Source organism: Triturus cristatus, chromosome 5_1 (genome assembly GCF_964204655.1).
Source record: "Triturus cristatus chromosome 5_1, aTriCri1.1, whole genome shotgun sequence".
Classification (NCBI taxonomy): Eukaryota; Metazoa; Chordata; class Amphibia; order Caudata; family Salamandridae; genus Triturus; species Triturus cristatus.
Window position 1 is genome coordinate 162,556,430 of NC_140587.1, and position 18,682 is coordinate 162,575,111.

General features: G+C 43.7%; 1 protein-coding gene across 5 annotated transcripts in view; it reads left to right on the plus strand.

Moving 5' to 3' along the window:
• Positions 1 to 18,682, plus strand: part of LOC146830516 (uncharacterized) — a 387,783-nt gene that overhangs the window by 140,475 nt on the left and 228,626 nt on the right. For all 5 annotated transcript variants that reach the window (XM_085604713.1, XM_085604715.1, XM_085604712.1 and 2 more), the window contains one exon: positions 8,900 to 12,449. In XM_085604713.1, the coding sequence (XP_085460839.1) occupies positions 8,900 to 12,449 (3,550 nt within the window). The remainder of the gene's footprint in view (positions 1 to 8,899; positions 12,450 to 18,682) is intronic.

Genomic DNA, 18,682 nt, shown 5'->3' on the forward strand with positions numbered 1-18,682 from the left:
AGCTAATAATGGTCATGTATTGTGCTCAAGGACATTTATTTTTCCTTTTGATGTCACCTCAACATAGAAATTTGCGTCTTAGTGTGTTTAAAACTAAACACGAATATGTATTTCGCGTGTGTACTGTTATTCACTTTTTTATGTCACCTCAACACCAATATTCACTGCACGCCAGCATTGTGTCACATTGTTATTCCGCAATGGTTCCTTTTGTTCTCACCTTCTCGCAGTCACGATTAAAACACCACGGGAACTGTCCTTAGACCAACTCACGTTTACCTTTGTTCTGTTCACTTTCCTCCTTAGGGTTTCCACGTGCTATTGGTGATTATGATCCACGTTTCTCCTTTGTTATGTTTATCTTGGTTTGGCAACAACCAATCTTATGATTTCCCATTATTTTACTCAATGTTTTCTATCCTCCCCAGCCCTGAAGAAGTCACGGGATACTTCCCGCATGTGACAAAACACGTGTTGGCTGGTTGTTTTTCGTTGTTGCATCATTAAATACATTTGAATAACACACTGGTGTCGACCAAAGATATTTGTAAAATATGAGACTTTACAACCATTGTTATATCCTTATTACGTGTGCCCAGGACTGTGTTCTCCTTGAAAAATGTGCCCTACTTCAATTGGATAAACACATTGACACTTACAACCTGCTCGACCCCCTACAATCCGGCTTCTGTAAAGGCTTCAGCACTGAAACTGCATTGCTAAATATAGTTGACGACATCCACCACGCCCTGGATAAGGGCGAGACCTGCCTACTCATTCTCCTCGACCTCACTGCTGCATTTGATACAGTTAACCATTCAACCTTACTTAACGTACTCAAAGATCGTTACGGCCTTAATGGCATCGCCTAAACTGGTTGCCTCCTACTTCCAACACAGAACCCAACAAATTAAAATTCAAAACTGCCTCTCTTGCCCCACACCTGTCTGCCTCGGTGTACCCCAGGGATCTATCCTCTCTCCCGCTCTCTTCAACCTCTTTATGGAACCCCTTAACCTCATACTTAAACAAGCTGGAATTAACTATCACCTGCATGCCTATGACACCCAACTGTACTATAAAATTGAATCCCACTCTGATGTCTTACTACCTTAACACTGCCCTAACTAAGATACAATCCTGGTTCTAGTCCAGTCATCTCAAACTCAATCTCAATCCACACAAAACTGAAATCATTCTTTACTCTCCTAAAAACAACCCACTCCCCATCCAAACATGGATCGCTGACCTTAATGCCCTACACTGTTCTCTCTCCCTCTACGAATCAGTAAAATCTCTTTGCATCACCATCGACAGTAAGCTAACGCACAATTCCCATATAAAAAATCCGGCCAAAGGAGCACTCTTAACGCTCTGACATCTCAAAACAATCAAACCTTTCATTCCAGTGGAAGATTTCAAATCAGTTGTCCAATCTCTAGTCCTCTCGAAAATTGACTACGAAAACGCTTTACTCTCCGGAACTGCCAAAGTTCACCTTGCCCCCCTCAAATCTGTTCTCAACCTAGCGGCCAGGCTAACAACTGACTGCAAACGTTTTGACCACATCTCACCTGCCCTCAAGGACCTTAAATGGCTTCCTATCGAAGGCAGATCCTCCTATAAGATTGCCTGCATTACGCACAAAGCCCTTTATCAAAAGACCCCGCTCTCTACCTCTCAAACAAACTCAATAAAGCAGGTTGCGCCCGACCGCTGAGAAGCACCAACTCTCTACTCCTCGTCCCCCCTCTGTTAAAAAAAAAACCTCTCAATCTCGCTCCTTCTCTGGTAAGGCTCCCAACATCTGAAATGCCCTCCTAATGATCTACGATGTAACCCTTCTTATATCAGTTTAAAAAAAGACCTTAAAATGCACCTGCTCAACAAATATTGGGGTCCATAATCCTTCTCTTACCATACATGCTATACTCTCCCTCCTCCTAAAACCCCTGCCTTTTCCCCCTCCCCCCCTTTTTTGTCGACCTCACCCACACATCCCCTTCCTTACCCCTCTCCACCCTTTTCTTCCCTCCCTTCCCCATCTAACATTTCCCCTCGTCCAACCTCTCCTGCTTTACTCCGAATACTGAGCCTTCCCCCATGTGCTGTATTATAATGTGTAACTACATCTTTCTCATGTTGTTTGTAAATTGCTCCTTCTTTCCTTTTTCACTCTATTCAATCTATATTACTCAATGTGTTAATTTATTCCACCAGTCCCAATGCTGCATTTGAAACAATTGTTCTGTATTCCGTTACTATCATTATATTAATGTAAAGCGCTCTGATACCCCTGGGTGGAGCCAGCGCTATATAAAACTTTTTAAATAAATAAATAAAATAGTGAGGGCTTTTTAGGGGGCATGGATGGGTGTTTTTGGGGATTTTGAGGGAGTCTAGGATGAATGGTGTTTAGGGGTGGTGAGAGGCTAGTGAGTTAAAAGCATCCAAAGTAATTGTTTGACATTGTAAAAGGTATAAATCCGAAAAAATGTCCCCTTGATTAAAACACTGAAATAAATGCCTCAGACAAAAATGTTCGTGAAAGTAAGACCCTCAACCATTCCATTTACGTGCTAAATTTAAGCATGCAAAAGCTAATTTAGAAAAGTAAGGCATTTGTTGAATTGGTTTCTATGAAATGATAAATGCCATTCATCCTGCAAATTTCCATTAAACAGTTTAGGTGAAATGGTTTGTCAGGAATAGTATTCCATTAAATAGTTTTTCTATACAATGTCATGCAACCAATTTACTCTCTACATTGTCCGGTAATAGTTTGTAGTAGTGGCCCTTGTCCGAGGAAAGGGTTGGATGGGCGAGTGGAGAGGCAGAGACGACTAACAACTAAAGAAAACAAGCATTTGCAATGCAATAGGTCTCGCATTTATAAGAGTTTGAGCTATTGGCATTGTAAAATTACAATGCCTATTATTTGTGTTTTGGTTTTAAAACAAATAAAAGGCATTGTCATTTACAATGTCAGTAGCATAAACTCGCATAAAAGCAGTGTGTGGAGTGCAGCAGTGTGCGGCGTGCAGCAGTGTGAGGCGTGCAGCAGTGTGCGGCGTGCAGCAGTGTGTGGCGTTTAGCAGTGTGCGGCGTGCAGCAGTGTTTCGTGTAGCAGTGTGAGGCATGCAGCACTGTGACGTGCAGCGGCGTGCAGCAGTGTGCGGTGTGCAGCAGTGTTTCGTGTAGCAGTGTGAGGCATGCAGCACTGTGGCGTTCAGCGGCGTGCAGCAGTGTGCCGCGTGCAGCAGTGTGCTGCGTGCAGCAGTGTCGTGCAGCATGCAGCAGTGAGTAATGCAGCAGTGTGTGGCTTGCAGCAGTGTGCCGGTTGCATCAGTGTGTGCCGTGCAGCAGTGTGTGGCGTGCAGCAATGTTTCGGGTAGCAGTGTGCGGCGTGCAGCAGTGTGTGGCGTGCAGCAGTGTGTGGCAGTGTGTGGCGTGCAGCAGTGTGAGGCGTGCAGCAGTGTGTGGCGTGCAGAGGCGTGCAGCAGTGTGAGGCGTGCAGCAGTGTGAGGTGTGCAGCAGTGTGTGGCGTGCAGCAGTGTGAGGTGTGCAGCAGTGTGAGGTGTGCAGCAGTGTGTGGCGTGCAGCAGTGTGAGGCGTGCAGCAGAGACACGTGGAGGGTGAGGAGAGACACGTGTAGGGTGAGGAGAGACACGTGTAGGGTGAGGAGAGACACGTGTAGGGTGAGGAGAGACACGTGTGGAGGGTGAGGAGAGACACGTGTGGAGGGTGAGGAGAGACATGTGGAGCGTGAGGAGGAGACACCTGTGGAGGGTGAGGAGGAGACACATGTGGAGGGTGAGGAGGAGACACATGTGGGGGGTGAGGTGGAGGGTGAGGAGACACGTGTGGAGGGTGAGGAGAGACACGTGTGAAGGGTGAGAGACACGTGTGGAGGGTGAGGAGAGACGTGGAGGGTGAGGAGAGACACGTAGAGGGTGAGGAGAGACACGTGGAGGGTGAGGAGAGACACGTGGAGGGTGAGGAGAGACATGGAGGGTGAGGAGAGACACGTGGAGGGTGAGGAGAGACACGTGGAGGGTGAGGAGAGACACGTGGAGGGTGAGGAGAGACACGTGGAGGGTGAGGAGAGACACGTGGAGGGTGAGGAGAGACACGTGGAGGGTGAGGAGAGACACGTGGAGGGTGAGGAGAGACACGTGGAGGGTGAGGAGAGACACGTGTGGAGGGTGAGGTGGAGGGTGAGGAGAGAGACGTGTGGAGGGTGAGGAGAGACGGAGGTGGAGGGTGAGGAGAGACCGATGTGGAGGGTGAGGAGAGACCGATGTGGAGGGTGAGGAGAGACGGAGGTGGAGGGTGAGGAGAGACGGAGGTGGAGGGTGAGGAGAGACCGATGTGGAGGGTGAGGAGAGACCGATGTGGAGGGTGAGGAGAGACGGAGGTGGAGGGTGAGGAGAGACGGAGGTGGAGGGTGAGGAGAGACGGAGGTGGAGGGTGAGGAGAGACCGAGGTGGAGGGTAAGGAGAGACCGAGGTGGAGGGTAAGGAGAGACCGAGTTGGAAGGGAATCAGAAGTGGAGGAGAGAGAGAGGTGGAGGGTGAGGAGAGACAGTGGTGGAGTGGGGGGGAGGGGAGGATATCACTTTTACTTCCTCTCCTAGTGTAAGGTAACGCCCCTACCCCACAGGCCCTGCCGGGGCCGAGAGCAGATCACTGTTCGCATCAGCCGTCACCCGAGACCGCTCCGTACTTGTTGGTAAATAGAGGTTCACTATCTGTTGATAATGGGATTCACTTGGGGAGTTGACTTACCTCCTCCACCCCCAGGGCCAACACTGAGAAGGCATCAGAGACCTGGTGCTGCCTATGCTGCAGTACTGCGAGAGAGAGGGATGGGGGGCGGGCACAGGAAGAGGAGTGGGGTTAGAGAAGGGACAGGTGGGGAGAGAAAGAGGAGAGAAGGGACAGAGACAGAAAAGGAGCAAAAAAAGAATTAGAAAGAGTAAAGAGGAGAGTTGGGGAAAATGAAAACATTACGAGAGAACATGTTGCAAAGAGGTGGAGAGAGAAGATGGGAGAGAGTAAGGACGCAGCCAAGAGATAGGGCAGAGACAAAAAGAATCGAAACAATACAAAAGTATTTTCCAAACTCGTAAATAACCACGGGCCAAACAACTGTTCTGCAATGAAGCATCCGAATCCGGTATATCATGACGTTAACAATGCAATAAAAAAAAAAAACACGTATAAACCATGTTGACCCTTTTCCATGCAACATATTCTAAAACGCCATTCTCATTCATACATTCACAGCAAACCTGTTCACAAGAGTGACAGAAAATGTGATATTAGTGTTAAATTTTTATTTACATCCATACCCGCTCACTTATGCAATTAAAGGATTCATGACCATACGGTTAAACAAAACGTACTGATTGGCCTTGCCGTGAAGGAGAAACACGTGTTGACACACACTCCCGATCTGTGAAACGTTCACCCCACTTTCTCGAAATTGAAACCAGTGCATGTGTCCGACGAACTTCCTGCCGCTTATCTGAATGCACCAGTGGCAGAAGATAGTCACCATCTTGCAACAACACAATTAAAGGGAGGCATGTCTGTCTCTCCCCACTGCCACATGTCTCTGAGTCTTACTGTCTCATGCGAGATCTCCCTCTAGGAGACAGCTGACACCGACTCTTCCCCTGAGACAGTACGGGAGATGCGTGTGTGTGCATAGTGTGTGTGTCTATATGTATATATCTGTTTGTGTATGCATGTGTGTGTTGGTGTGCAAGTATGGGTGTGTCATTGTGTTCATTTGTCTTCATGGATGTGTACACATATGTTTGTGTGTATACCTATGTCTGTGTATGCATGTTTGTGTGTATGTATATGTGTTTGAGTAGGTTGGTGTGCGTGCTTGTTTATGTGTATGTGGGGTTGGTGTGTTGGTGTGCATGTATATGCATATGTTTATGCATGTCTGTGTGTGTTTGTATATGTTCATATGTGTGTGTAAATGCATGCATGTGTGTGTTTGTATGTGTGCATAGTTGTGTATGCATGTGATCAGAGGGAAGAGTGCACTTGTGGGCAAAGAGGAAAACATACAGGGAAGAGTATGTGAGGGCAGAGAGAAAAATACAGAGGGAAAAGCACGTGAGGGCAGAGAGAAAAATACAGAGGGAAGAGTCCATGTGAGGGAGGAGAGAAAAATAGAGAGGGAAGAGCTCATGTGAGAGCAAAGCGAAAAATACAGAGGGTAGGGCGCATGTTAGACCGGAGATAAAAACATAGAGGGAAGAGAGCATGTGAGAGCAGAGAGAAAAATATAGAGAGAAGAACACATGCAAGGGCAGAGAAAAAAATACAGAGCGAAGAGCACATGTGAGAGCATAGAGAAAAAATGCAGAGGGAAGAGTACATGTGAGGGAAGAGAGACAAATACAGAGGGAATAGCATGTGTGAGGAAAGAGAGAAAAATAGAGAGGGAAAAGCACATGTGAGGGCAGAGTGAAAATACAGAGGGAATAGCACATGTGAGACCAGAGAGAAAAACATAGAGGGAAGAGCATATGTGAGGACAAAGAGAACAAGTACAGGCTATGCCAAGCGGAAGTGATCGCGTTTGCGATCAAACATCAAAGCGGCGAAAGTGAAAGTAATCGAGCAGAGCATCAAAGGGCTGGGTGAGAAGGGAGGGGGGAATGCAAGGAGCAGAGGAGCAGCTGTGCACGTGCACGCCATCATGCACTCAAGCCCTAGGCCAGCAAAACCATGTGGGTACCACTTATGAAAGCCCACTTACAAAATGTCTCAAAGAGACAGCTTTCGCTGTCTCAGCGAGACCTAAAAAGGGGGGGGGGGGTGAGAACTTACTTGCAACCCACCGCATCACCGTGTTCTCCTCCTCTCGTGGCTTCACCGCAGGCAGAGGCTCCCAAACTCCTCTGTGGAATCCTGAAGCTACTCTTTCGCATTAGAGCAGCTTCTGGATAGGCTTCAGCGCCGATGACTGGGAGCCTGTGCTTTGCTGTCACCAACCCAGCAACTTAACTGGGTTGGAGAGAGCTTCAGTGCGCATGACGGTTTGGGTTGGAGAGAGCTTCAGTGTGACTGATAGCAGTGCACCACCCCCTGTCGGTGCCTGTAACACCCCTGGCCCCGCCTCCATGACTCAGCTGGGAAACAAAATAAAACGGTAAAAAACCAAGGTTTATTATCTTTTTTTAGGCTGCTGACAGGGTAAGCGACACTTCTCCTCCATAGCGGAGGAGCCGCCCCAGATGGTTGGTTTTAAAAAAAAAACCAAAACCTGGTTTAAATAGATTGACCTAAAATAATCATCTCGATTGGATATATATATATATATGTGATCAAGGCCGTTTTACCGGTCGAAACGCGTCATGACTGTAAGATGAGAGAAAATAAATAAAAATCGCACAAGCAAGAGGAGTTTGTGCATTCTTTATCGCCGTCAAGGAGGTTGAGTGCTATACAATTGGATTTTATATATATATATATATGTATATACATATATATATCTGTCAACGAAGCGGTCAGAGCGGCGTGCACAGTCCAGACGGTGTCTCCAGCGGAAACCGACCCGTCTTCGTATTATATTGTACTTTCCAATAACCGAGACCTGGCACTCCAGGGATTTAGTGCTTAAAGGTATTTATTCCACACACAAACGCATCGTGTTCTGAGCAAGACTTGTTTGTCAAAATGCGTCAGGACACGATGCAGCTGTTTGTGTGTGGAATAAATACATTTAAGCACTAAATCCCTGTTGTGCCACATCTCGGTTTTTGGAAATACTATATATAGTAAAGCATTGCCATACAGTCAAGATCTGCAGTCAAGTTCCCCACATGAAAGGGGATAACAGAAGACGGGAGGCAATTCTGATGCAAATAATCAGCATGGGTTTATTCAAACAAGGTAATGTCGGAACACAGCTTGGCACATTTCGGTGATCAAGTCACCTTGGTCATGGATCAGCTCACGAAGGAGGCTTGATCTCCGAAACTGGTCGGCTGTATGCGCCATTATCCTGTTTGAATAAACCCATCTGAATTGTGGCCTGACTTCTGCTATCCTCTTTCACGTTGGGGATTTGATTAGAGATCTGGACTGTGAAAGGAACAAAACAGCAATTTCTTTTTTAAATGATAGTATTCTCGCTTGTCTACACTGCCTTTCATCGTTTGAGTCCTATTTCTTCATCATTGTGACCACATGAACTCCACCTATAAAAATGTGCCTTATATATTCTTTCAGCTGCTGGGGGATTATCAGAAGAGCTATGTGCAGATTCCAGCACCCTGATTTATCTGGGGATTTTTGCAAAAGCAGTCTGCCTGCACCATAATGTCAAAACCAATACAATATTAATGGCAGAAACAGAGAATCTATAACATTGTGATTGTTGATAAGTAGTTCCTCATCACAGATTCCTCATTACTCAAGATAGATTGTTAAATATTTGAGTACCATTGTTAAAAGCTGTGGGTTTCATCATAATCATTTGATAAATATGGAAAGACAAGTATAGAAAAAGAGCGGGTCGGATGTTTTTAAATGTTATAGATCAAGGCAATTTAAGCCTATAATACCATAATTGGCAATGTTGCAGCTAGTCATATTTTCACTGTTAAACAGTTGTGATCAACCTTTGTTCTGTTTAGTCTGTGGGCTCCATTAACCTTGTTGCACCTATGCATTTTCTATATTTAAATTGACTTAGCTGATATCGTCCATTTCATCCATATGTAGTACACATGTGATTAGCTGTGAGTTATCATCTTTAGGCTATCACCTAGCCCTAAGTGCTCTATGGAATAGGTGAATGCCATCTTCTTTCTCATGTTTACACTTTAGTTAGATATCATTCTCTTTATTCTTTCTTTCCTCTTTAGTTAAGCTCTCTGTCCTCAGAAAAGACTCAAAATGAAAGGAACAGTCTCATCCATCCCATTCTCCAACCGGTACTGTCTCTAGTACGGCAGAAATTTGCAGCTCAAAAGAACCAGCTTTTTCCCATGAATTCCAGTTTCATTCCGGAGTCCTCACAAGCACAGGAGAAGGTTGGAGTTCACAAGGATATGTATTCTCCCATCCATTGTAATTCCAAAGTAAAATCTTCAGCGACAAGGGAGAAGATTGTGTCTAGAACAAAAACACATTTACTCATTAATTCTAGCCCAACATTGGAATCCTCACCAGCAAGAGTCAAAGCAGAGGCTCAGAGCACAAGCAGTTCTCCAGTTCTTTCCCATAGAAATGGTGAATTCTCCCCTGTGCATGAAAAGGTTGAGACTAAAAAGACCAGACATTCAATTGTCTTTTCCACTGCAAAAATAAAATCATCATCCACACGAGAGCAGGCCAATGCTCACAAGAAAAATCGTTCTCCCATCAACACCAGTCCAAACTTGGAATGTTTATTTACAATGCAGGAATTTGAAACGCCAAAAACAATGCATTCGAATCACAAACTAAAATACTCACTAACACAGGCAAAGACTGAGTCTCCGAGGATGCAACAGTCACTCATCCTTTTCAGTTCTAAAAAGGAGTCGCCACCAGTACACAAAAAGATTGAGGCTCAAAAGAGTCAGCAGTTACCTATATGTTCAAGTCCCAAAGTGGAGTCTTTATCAGTACGAGAGATGGTCTTCACGGATCAGAGCTGGCAGTCACACAGCCTCCTCAGTCCCAAAGTGGAATCCTCTCTAGCAAAGAAGAATACTGAGGCAGCCAAGACAAGGCATTCTCTGATTCATCCCAGTCCTAGTATTGAATTTTCACTGGCAAAGGAAGAGGTTAATGCTCAAATGACAAAGTCTGCTCCTATCCATGACAATCCCAAAGCTGAATCCTTGCAATCTGAAGAGGTTGATACTCTCAAGAACTCGGTTTCTCCCATCCATGCTAGTCTCAAACTGGGATGCGTGACTGAACAGGAAGAAGCTGAGGCTCAAAGTAGCATGCATTCTTCCATTCATGTCAGTCTGAATCTAGAATCCTCCCAATTAAAGGAGGAAGAAGATGCTCCTAAAAACAAACATTCTTCCATATACACCAGTACCCCACTAAAGTTCTCATCACAAGAGGTTGAGACTCACATGAACAAGTATATTGACAGCTATCAAAGTCCTCAACTGGAATCCTTGCCACCACATGTGAGTGAAGCTCACAGAAATGGGAACTCCCCAATCTATGTCAGTAACAATCTGAAAACCGTAACAGTAGAAGAGAATGCAGAGGAACAAAGTAATATACCTTCTAGCGATATGAATACCACCATAGGATCCTTGGCTTCTCATGAGGATGAGACTCACAGGAATTCTATCTGCGCACTAAAAGTGGCTTTAGTTCACAACAGTAAGATATCTCCCATCCATCTAAGTCCCAAAGGGGATTCTACATCATCACAAGAGGCTAAGAGCCATAATCACATGGATTTTCAAATCCATACTAGTCCTAAACTGGGGTCAGAACAGGGAGTAAATGATGATCAGAAGAAGAAAGATTCTCTCCTACATACCTTTCACAATTGTCAGTTGTCCCTAGGACGGCAGGAGTCCAAGGCTCATAATAGCAGTCATTCACCTGTGCACTCCCATCCCACTCTGGCATCCTCGCCATCACAAGAGATTCACATGAGCAGCAATTCTCCACTCAAACCTGGACCTTCGCCTTCACAATACATTGATACACGCAAGAGCACTTTCAAGCTGGAATCTTCACCAAAATTGGAGACAACGGATGTTCAGAATAACATAGATTCTCCCATAGAGCCCATTCTCAATGTGTTGCCCTCAGCAGCAAAGGAGGTGACTGAGGATCATGAGAGCAGGTATTCTGCTGTAAACCCCATCTCCGTACTAGGATCCTTACCATCACAAGAAATTTTTATGAACTGGCATTCTCCCCTCCCTCAAATTCCCAAACTAGGTTCTTCAATTGAACTGAATATAGCGGATACTCTGATGATCAGCAGTTCTCCTGTCAATGGCATTCTCAGCGAGTTATCCTCACTACAAGTGGAGGCGGACAAGGAACTTAAGATTGAGCATTCTGTCATTCAGACAAGTCCCAGAGTGGGATACTCGCCTTCACATCAATTTCACATGAGCAGGCATTCTCCTGAGCCACAAGGTCCGAAAGAGGAATCCTTGTTATCGCAAGAGATGCAACCTCACACATGCAGGGATTCTCCCATATATAATGTCATGCATGTGGCATCTTGTCTAGTACAACAGAAAGCAGAGGCTGAAATGATAAAGCATTCTCCTAGCAATATATACCCCAACATGAGATCTTTGCCACTACAAGAGGCTGTGGCTCCCAAGAACAGACAATCTCCAATCCATGTCATTTCCAGTTTGGATTGCTCTCCTTCACCAGAGATTGGAACTCCCAGGAAGCATTCCCCTCAACACACCAGTCCCAAACTGGAATCTCCACCAACCTTGGAGAAAGCTGATGTTAAAAAGATCAGAACTTCTCCTATCCAATCCAGCCTCAAATTGGGACCCTCACCTAAACCAAAGCAGGCGAAATCCTACAATGACAGGCATTTTCCTACTCACACCAGTCCCAAACTGAAATCCTCACCTGAACTGGTGAAAACTGTTGCCCGAAATAACAGGCATTCTCCTAGTCAACAAAAACTCGATTTGAAATCTTCACAAGTATGTAAGAATAAAGAGGTTCAAAACAAAAGGCAGTCACCCATTCACACCAGTCCCATCCTGGCAACCCCATTAACGCGGAAGAATGCCGAAGCTGAGCATATCAGGAATTCTCCCATACATGCCATTCCCACACTTGATTCCTCACTTTCTATGGAGAATGAAGAGGATAATGATAACAGGCATTTATACATCTACCCCAGCCCCAAACAAAAACCCTCACCAGTTCAGGAGAAACTGACTGCGCAGAAGAACACAAGTTCTCCAATCCAGCAAAGACTCACAATTGACTCTTCACCAACAAAGGAAAAATCTCCGACTCCAAAAAATAGACACTTGCCTATATATTTCAAACCCAAACAAAACTCAGTAGCCCAGGAAAAAGTTGTAGCTAAAAAGAATACAGCCTCTATGATTCATCAAAGACCCAAATTTGAGTCCTCAACAGCACAGGAGAAAGCTAATGCTGAAAAGAACAGGCAGCCTCCCATCTATATCAGCCCCAAATTGGAATCCTCACAGGCTACGAAAGTGGCACATTCTCCTATTTACACCAGTCCGAAACTGAAACCTCCATCAGCACATGAGAAGACAGAGACTCCGAAGATGAGGCATTCACCTGTCCATGTTCATCCTAAACTGGTAACTGTCTCCACACAGGAGAAAATCCAAACACAGAAGACGGGACATCTCCCACCACGTTCCGGTGCCAAAGTAGAATCCACACTTGCTTGGAAGAAGGCTGAACCTCGCAAGAAAAACCTGGCAGGTAACTTTACACAAGCTACTTAGGAGTTTTCATGCTATTGATGCAGTTGTGTTCCATTCAAGTGCCCCATTGATATTTTAAGATGCGTTTGAACAGCAAATGTAACAATGAGGGAGTTGGAATGAGTGCAAAGTAATTTCATCCACTTATGCTTTTATAAAACAAATCTATTTCACATATGACCTTGCTGTATCAGTTTATAAGCTCATTGAGTCTTTATTCTAGAGTAAGTATGAAAAGTAAATTCTAGCCCTCCCGCGAGCCTGTTCTCATATATGACTGGAGAAAGGGGAGTGTTAAGCTGATGTTTTACTAAATTATACACAAATGCCGGAAGAAAGTACCACAGTAAGAACTCTTTCACAACACTAGGAAAATGGGCATAATTGCTTTCTAATGTTTCTTATATTCTCTGTTGTGGGTGTGCAATTTGTACCTTAGCATGCCAACAATATCTCATGCAATTCAAAAACTGCCATGTTTCTCTCATTTAGCATTCTAAGAAAGACGTCTTAAAACAGTTTTCTTAGTAATTTGAGGGTTTGTGGTTATTTTTCAAGTTAATTGGTTGGTTTTGAACAATTCATGCTGCTAAAGAGGAATGCTGTCCAAGTGCTTCTTGAGGAAAGTAATCCAGAAAACAAAACAAAAAATTCTCTTGCGTCCGGGTTTGCTTATTCCTAACTAGCAGGACCTGATATTACTTTATGGAAGGATCAAAACATCTTTTTATGTAGTTCTTCAAAAAAAGACTGCTCTATATTTACGTCCTTCCCTCAATCAACCATTATTTCCTGTCTTGCTTATTGTGTGATATCTGATGTACTCTAACTGCTGTTGAATGGGACTTGTTTCCGAGGCTTCCTAATGCATATATTTGGCCGCAGAGCTACACAGTACTTCCCGTCCTTGTTTTATCATTATTTACTTAGTGGCTGTCCGATTTACTTTGTATGTACCAAAAAAACTATGTTGAATACCCTTTTCTCCTTTTTACTTGATGTAACATCTCCCTTGTAGTTGCAGTATTACTTATATTTTTATGATTTTATTTCCTTTGTTTCTTCTTATGGATTTGTGGGGGCTAAAAAACTCAACTGGAATTGCGTCAGTTTACCTATAATTTCTTTGAGCCATGAGGTTAAAAAACCATGGGAAACGCATGGCAAAGTCAAGTTATATTTCCGCTACTTTAAGTTATCATCCAGAGCAGCAGAACATTATCAGAATGTCTGTTGGTTTTGTAAGTAGAGTAGTCCTGTCTCTCCTGAGACATTGCAGCTCAGTAAGTCCCTCTGTCACCCCTAAAACACTATGCGAATCCAGAGGCATGAGCTTGTTTTGTATCTGTACTTCCCAAGAGAACCACCCTTGCTCCTTTCCACGTCCTTTAAGTAATGTCTGGTCCTCCTTATACAGGGAATTTCCTTTTCACTATCTAACAAGACCTAAAACATAAAGCCTTCAAGGCTCAAATAAGTCAAGCAAGACTCTTCAAGCATGGTAGTAACCATACATAGCACTATGAAGTAGTTCACCAGACAAGCTCCTCTCTTGAGCTAGCTCTTTGGGCAGAGTTGCTGAATTTCAGAGATCCAGGACCACTGCTTTCAGACTTGGGTGGCAAATTCCATATCTTCAGATTCTCCCTCATGGCATATGCAGTGACGGACATAACCATTAAATGTCCCTATCACTGTATGGGATCCAGGAGCGCTTTAAGGAGGACTACTATTGCTTCATTTTTAATTTAAGAAGACTTTTTCATAAAAGAAGGGTACAAAACGAACTTTTAATTGTGGGGGGAAATAAAGGATATGAAGCTTTATAGGAATCCTCTTTGTGAGCGTAAAAGTGAAAATTACATCTTTAATATAGAGAGCATCTTCACTGCCAATAATCCTCTGCAGTTGCAGTGTCCACGTTTTTTTTGACTCATGGAGAAGCATCTCTGAGATTTGGGTTCTGTCTTTCCCAGACAGTAGGAATTGGTTACACTTAAAAAAAATTATTTTCACTCATCGTATGTCTGTCTTGCTATGACTGCCTTTACCACACATTGCCTTTACCATGCATATGCCTTTACCTCACATATGTCTTTAATGCCTTTACCATGCATATGCCTTTACAACGAAATATTAAGCATATATCAGGTAACTGAAGTCCTTAAAATAAATAAAAACAATAAATATATATATATCATAGGCTGGGCAATCGTTATTTTTATTTTAGGAATGCACTAATTTGGCAATAAAAGCACAGCATTAGCAATCCATATCATGGTCTGTACCTGTTTTGTTGCTGAGGAAGAAGGCGACACAAGGATTTTGATTTTATATACATATATATATATATATATATATATATATTCACAGAAAAAACCATAGGTTTCAGGCACGTTATAGTTAGGAATTAGCATTTAAAAAACCTCAGAAATTCACTGAAAAAACCATAGGTTTCAGGGGTGTTATAGTTAGCTGGACTTTTTACTTGTACAAAACCATTGAAATTCCCCCGTTATAGTTAGTTCAGCTAACTATAACTCGCGCGCCCGCAATGCACTGCTGATGACGTCACATATTACATCACTCATGACATGGTCAGTGACATCACTCATGACATCACTGATGACATCTCAAATGACATCACTGATGACATCACTGATGACATCATCCAGTGAATGTGTGTTTTTCTGAAAATTAAATATGTTTTATATATGTATATCTCAAGGTCGATGGAAGAATAAATGGGTATATAAGTGTCTAAATGGATGATTTGTTTTTGAAAAATTGATTGTGTAACTGACTGATTAAGTGTATCATAGTGAATACATGGCTTAGTGAGTAATGTTTAAATATGTAAATATCTGTATCAGTCTCTCACTTTGTGTATAAGTGGCTGCATGGGTTGGTGAGTAGCTACATGGGTGTCTATATAGGTTATTAGTTGTTTTTTTGAGTATCAGTCTGAGTGTCTGATGGTTCGGTGGGGGGTATTACGTAGTGCATAGGTGCATGAATGAGTGACTCACTGTTTGTATGGGTTGAACACAGCATGTGTGCAGGACTGTATGGGTGGATGAGTGTGTGTATGGGTGTGTTAGTGAGTGAATGACTGTCTCAATAGTGTCTTTATGAGTAACTACATATGTTTTAAACTAGTATATGTGACTATTGGTGTATATGTGAGAGTGAGAGATTGAAAGAGTTCCTGTATGAATAAGTATGTGTTTCTATAAGTGATTGTTTAAAAGACTAAGTATGTGTAAGTTTCCGTAGAAGTAAGTATGGTGGTGTGTGTATAACTGTATATGCAAGTAAACGTATGTTTGATTCTTTATTAGCATGAGTGACTATGTGTGTGAGTAACTCTATGGATGAGTGGCATTGTGTAACAGGATGTATAGGTGTATGAGTACATATGATGAGTGAGTACATGTATGAGTGACTGTATAGGACTGTTGGTGAATGAGTGGATGTGTATGTGGATCTTAGAATTACTGAAGAGGTTGTTGTAACTGGTATTGGTATGTCCATTGTTTTGAAAATTGTAGTCTCTATTTTTGAATGTGTGTATCAAAGGTTATATTAGGGTGAGAGGAGGTCTGCCACTCTATCACAAGGATGATGTCATCAGTGATGTCATCAGTGATGTCATTTGAAATGTCATCAGTGATGTCATGAGTGATGTCACTGACCATGTCATGAGTGATGTAATATGTGACGTCATCAGCAGTGCATTGCGGGCGCGCGAGTTATAGTTAGCTGAACTAACTATAACGGGGGAATTTCAATGGTTTTGTACAAGTAAAAAGTCCAGCTAACTATAACACCCCTGAAACCTATGGTTTTTTCAGTGAATTTCGGAGGTTTTTTAAATGCTAATTCCTAACTATAACGTGCCTGAAACCTATGGTTTTTTCTGTGAATTTCAAAGGTTTTTTAAATGCTAATTTCTAACTATGCCTACAGAGATAGGACATGTGAAGAAAGAAGAAAAAATGCACAGAAAGAAACAAAAGAAGTGAAGAAAGAAGCAACAGAAGTCCTCAAATACGAAGATAAGTGCAGGAAGAAGGATAACGTGCAGAAAGAACAAAAAGAAGAGCAGAAAGAAGCCTTGTTGCAAAATCATCCTGTACCCTCAACTTTTTCAGACGGATACTGGTGGTAACTGAGTCTGACTAACCAGTCCTAGAGCCAGTGCTATGTTAAAAGACACTTAGAATACAGTGAAAACACCTACATACACTAGGGAACATAATGCGTTGGGGTCCCCCTGTGATTAGCATGACCTCCTCTGTAAGCCCCTAGTATATAATAGGGCATGGGGATTAAAACTACCTCTTAAAACAGGCCACAGGGCGTTTTTGCACACGTTAACTCAGGCCCCGTCCCCTCCATTTACCACTGTGTAAACACGCCCTGTGTCCATTTTTAGTTGGGAGATTAAGTTCATTTGAATCCTGAGGGTCCCTAGGGTCCAACTAGCCCACTAGGTACCTCCAGTAAGGGCCACAGAGCTGCGTTGCAGAGAGGTGTAAAAAGTGGCACGGCCTAGACCACCTCTCTGCAATGCAGCTCAGTGGCGCTTACTGGAAGCACTTGGTGGGCTAGTTAGCCCCCAGGGGCCCTCAGTATTGAAGGGAAATTATATCCCCAATTTAAAACGTGCCATAGTGCGTGTTTGCACACGTCACCTCAGGCCCCGTCCCCTCCCTTCACCACTGTGTAAACGCGCCCTGTGGCTGTTCTAAGTTGAGAGATTAAGTCCCCTTGAATCCTAAGGGTCCCTAGGGTCAAACTAGACCACTAGGTACCTCCAGTAAGCGCCACAGAGCTGCGTTGCAGAGAGGTGTAAAAAGGGGCTTGGCCTCAGAACACCTGGCTGCAGCGCAGCTCCCTGGCGCATACTGGAGATGCCTGTTGGGGGCGCGTTTGCAGAGTGCTGCACGGAGGGGGCATGGCCTCCGGCACGATGCCAGTCTTTTATTTATTTTAGTTTTTTAAGAAGGGGGGCTGTTTGGTTCCCCTTCTTATTCTAATTTATTGGCCCTGATGACCCCATCCCCCAGGGCCAGTCTCCTAATTATATTTTTTTGACCCCAATCCCCAGGGCCGGCCACTGTTTTTTATTATTTTTAAAAAATATATATTCATAGACACACCTAGGACATGCTGGACAAACCGTACGTACCGATCACCATGACGATTTGCGTGATATTCATTAAAAGGCGACTATGCATGCAATGAATCCACGTGGAATGTATTTACACCACTAGTGAAGCTCTGACATGTCTGATGCCCTACCGTGCCTAATCCTGGTAGACACCCTTGTCGTTTATTTATACAAACATGGGTAGCTATTGACGGGCACATTTAATACACATGCACACCAAGCCATTCAAAGGGGATTCGACAAAAATTCGACCAAAACTATGCAAGAAACCCCCCTCACGGTTAATAAAACACACATCCACTGCCGGATGTGTAATACTTTTTATTTTACTCTCTGGAAAGGAGACGAACATCACTTGAGAGTCACAGCGTGCTCCTGACAGAGCCCAATGCTGTGTTACACCCACCATTGCCTGCCGAGTGCCACACACCTATGTGTTGTATTCCACTAGCTAGTGCATATGCTATGACACTCTCTAGCCCATGTGCACTGTAACACCACCCCGTGAATATGTCAGGCCACACTTGTCTTCGCACGGGTTATATTGCCCCATCTAACGTGCCTTTCTCGATGCCTATGTTATAACGCACAGTGCTATGCCATACATATTACAATCTGGGATCCATATCTTTGTCACAGTGCATATGCAACGTTACACTCCCCAGCACATATTTTATATTACAACTTTAGAGACTAGTTAGGTTACACAACACTGCCCTGTGCATATTACACTCCAAGGCGCATATCGCATAGCATGCGCTAGTGCCTGTGCTATCTCGCGCTCTCCAATGAATCTGTCATTGCGCACAATGTATTGCATATTATATTTCACGCCCGGTTCATCTTATATCACACTTTTTGGTGCATAGTTTATACCATACACTATATCTAGTTTTCATTTTCAATCGTGCTCTCAGGACTATGTTCTATATAACACTGTGTTCACCTACCCTTTTCACGGGCATTACATTTTGCGATAGGGGGTGGAGGGTCAGGGGGTGTTTCTGCCAAGTGAGCCCGGAGTCACAGTCACAAACGTCCTCTTCTTCCTGAAT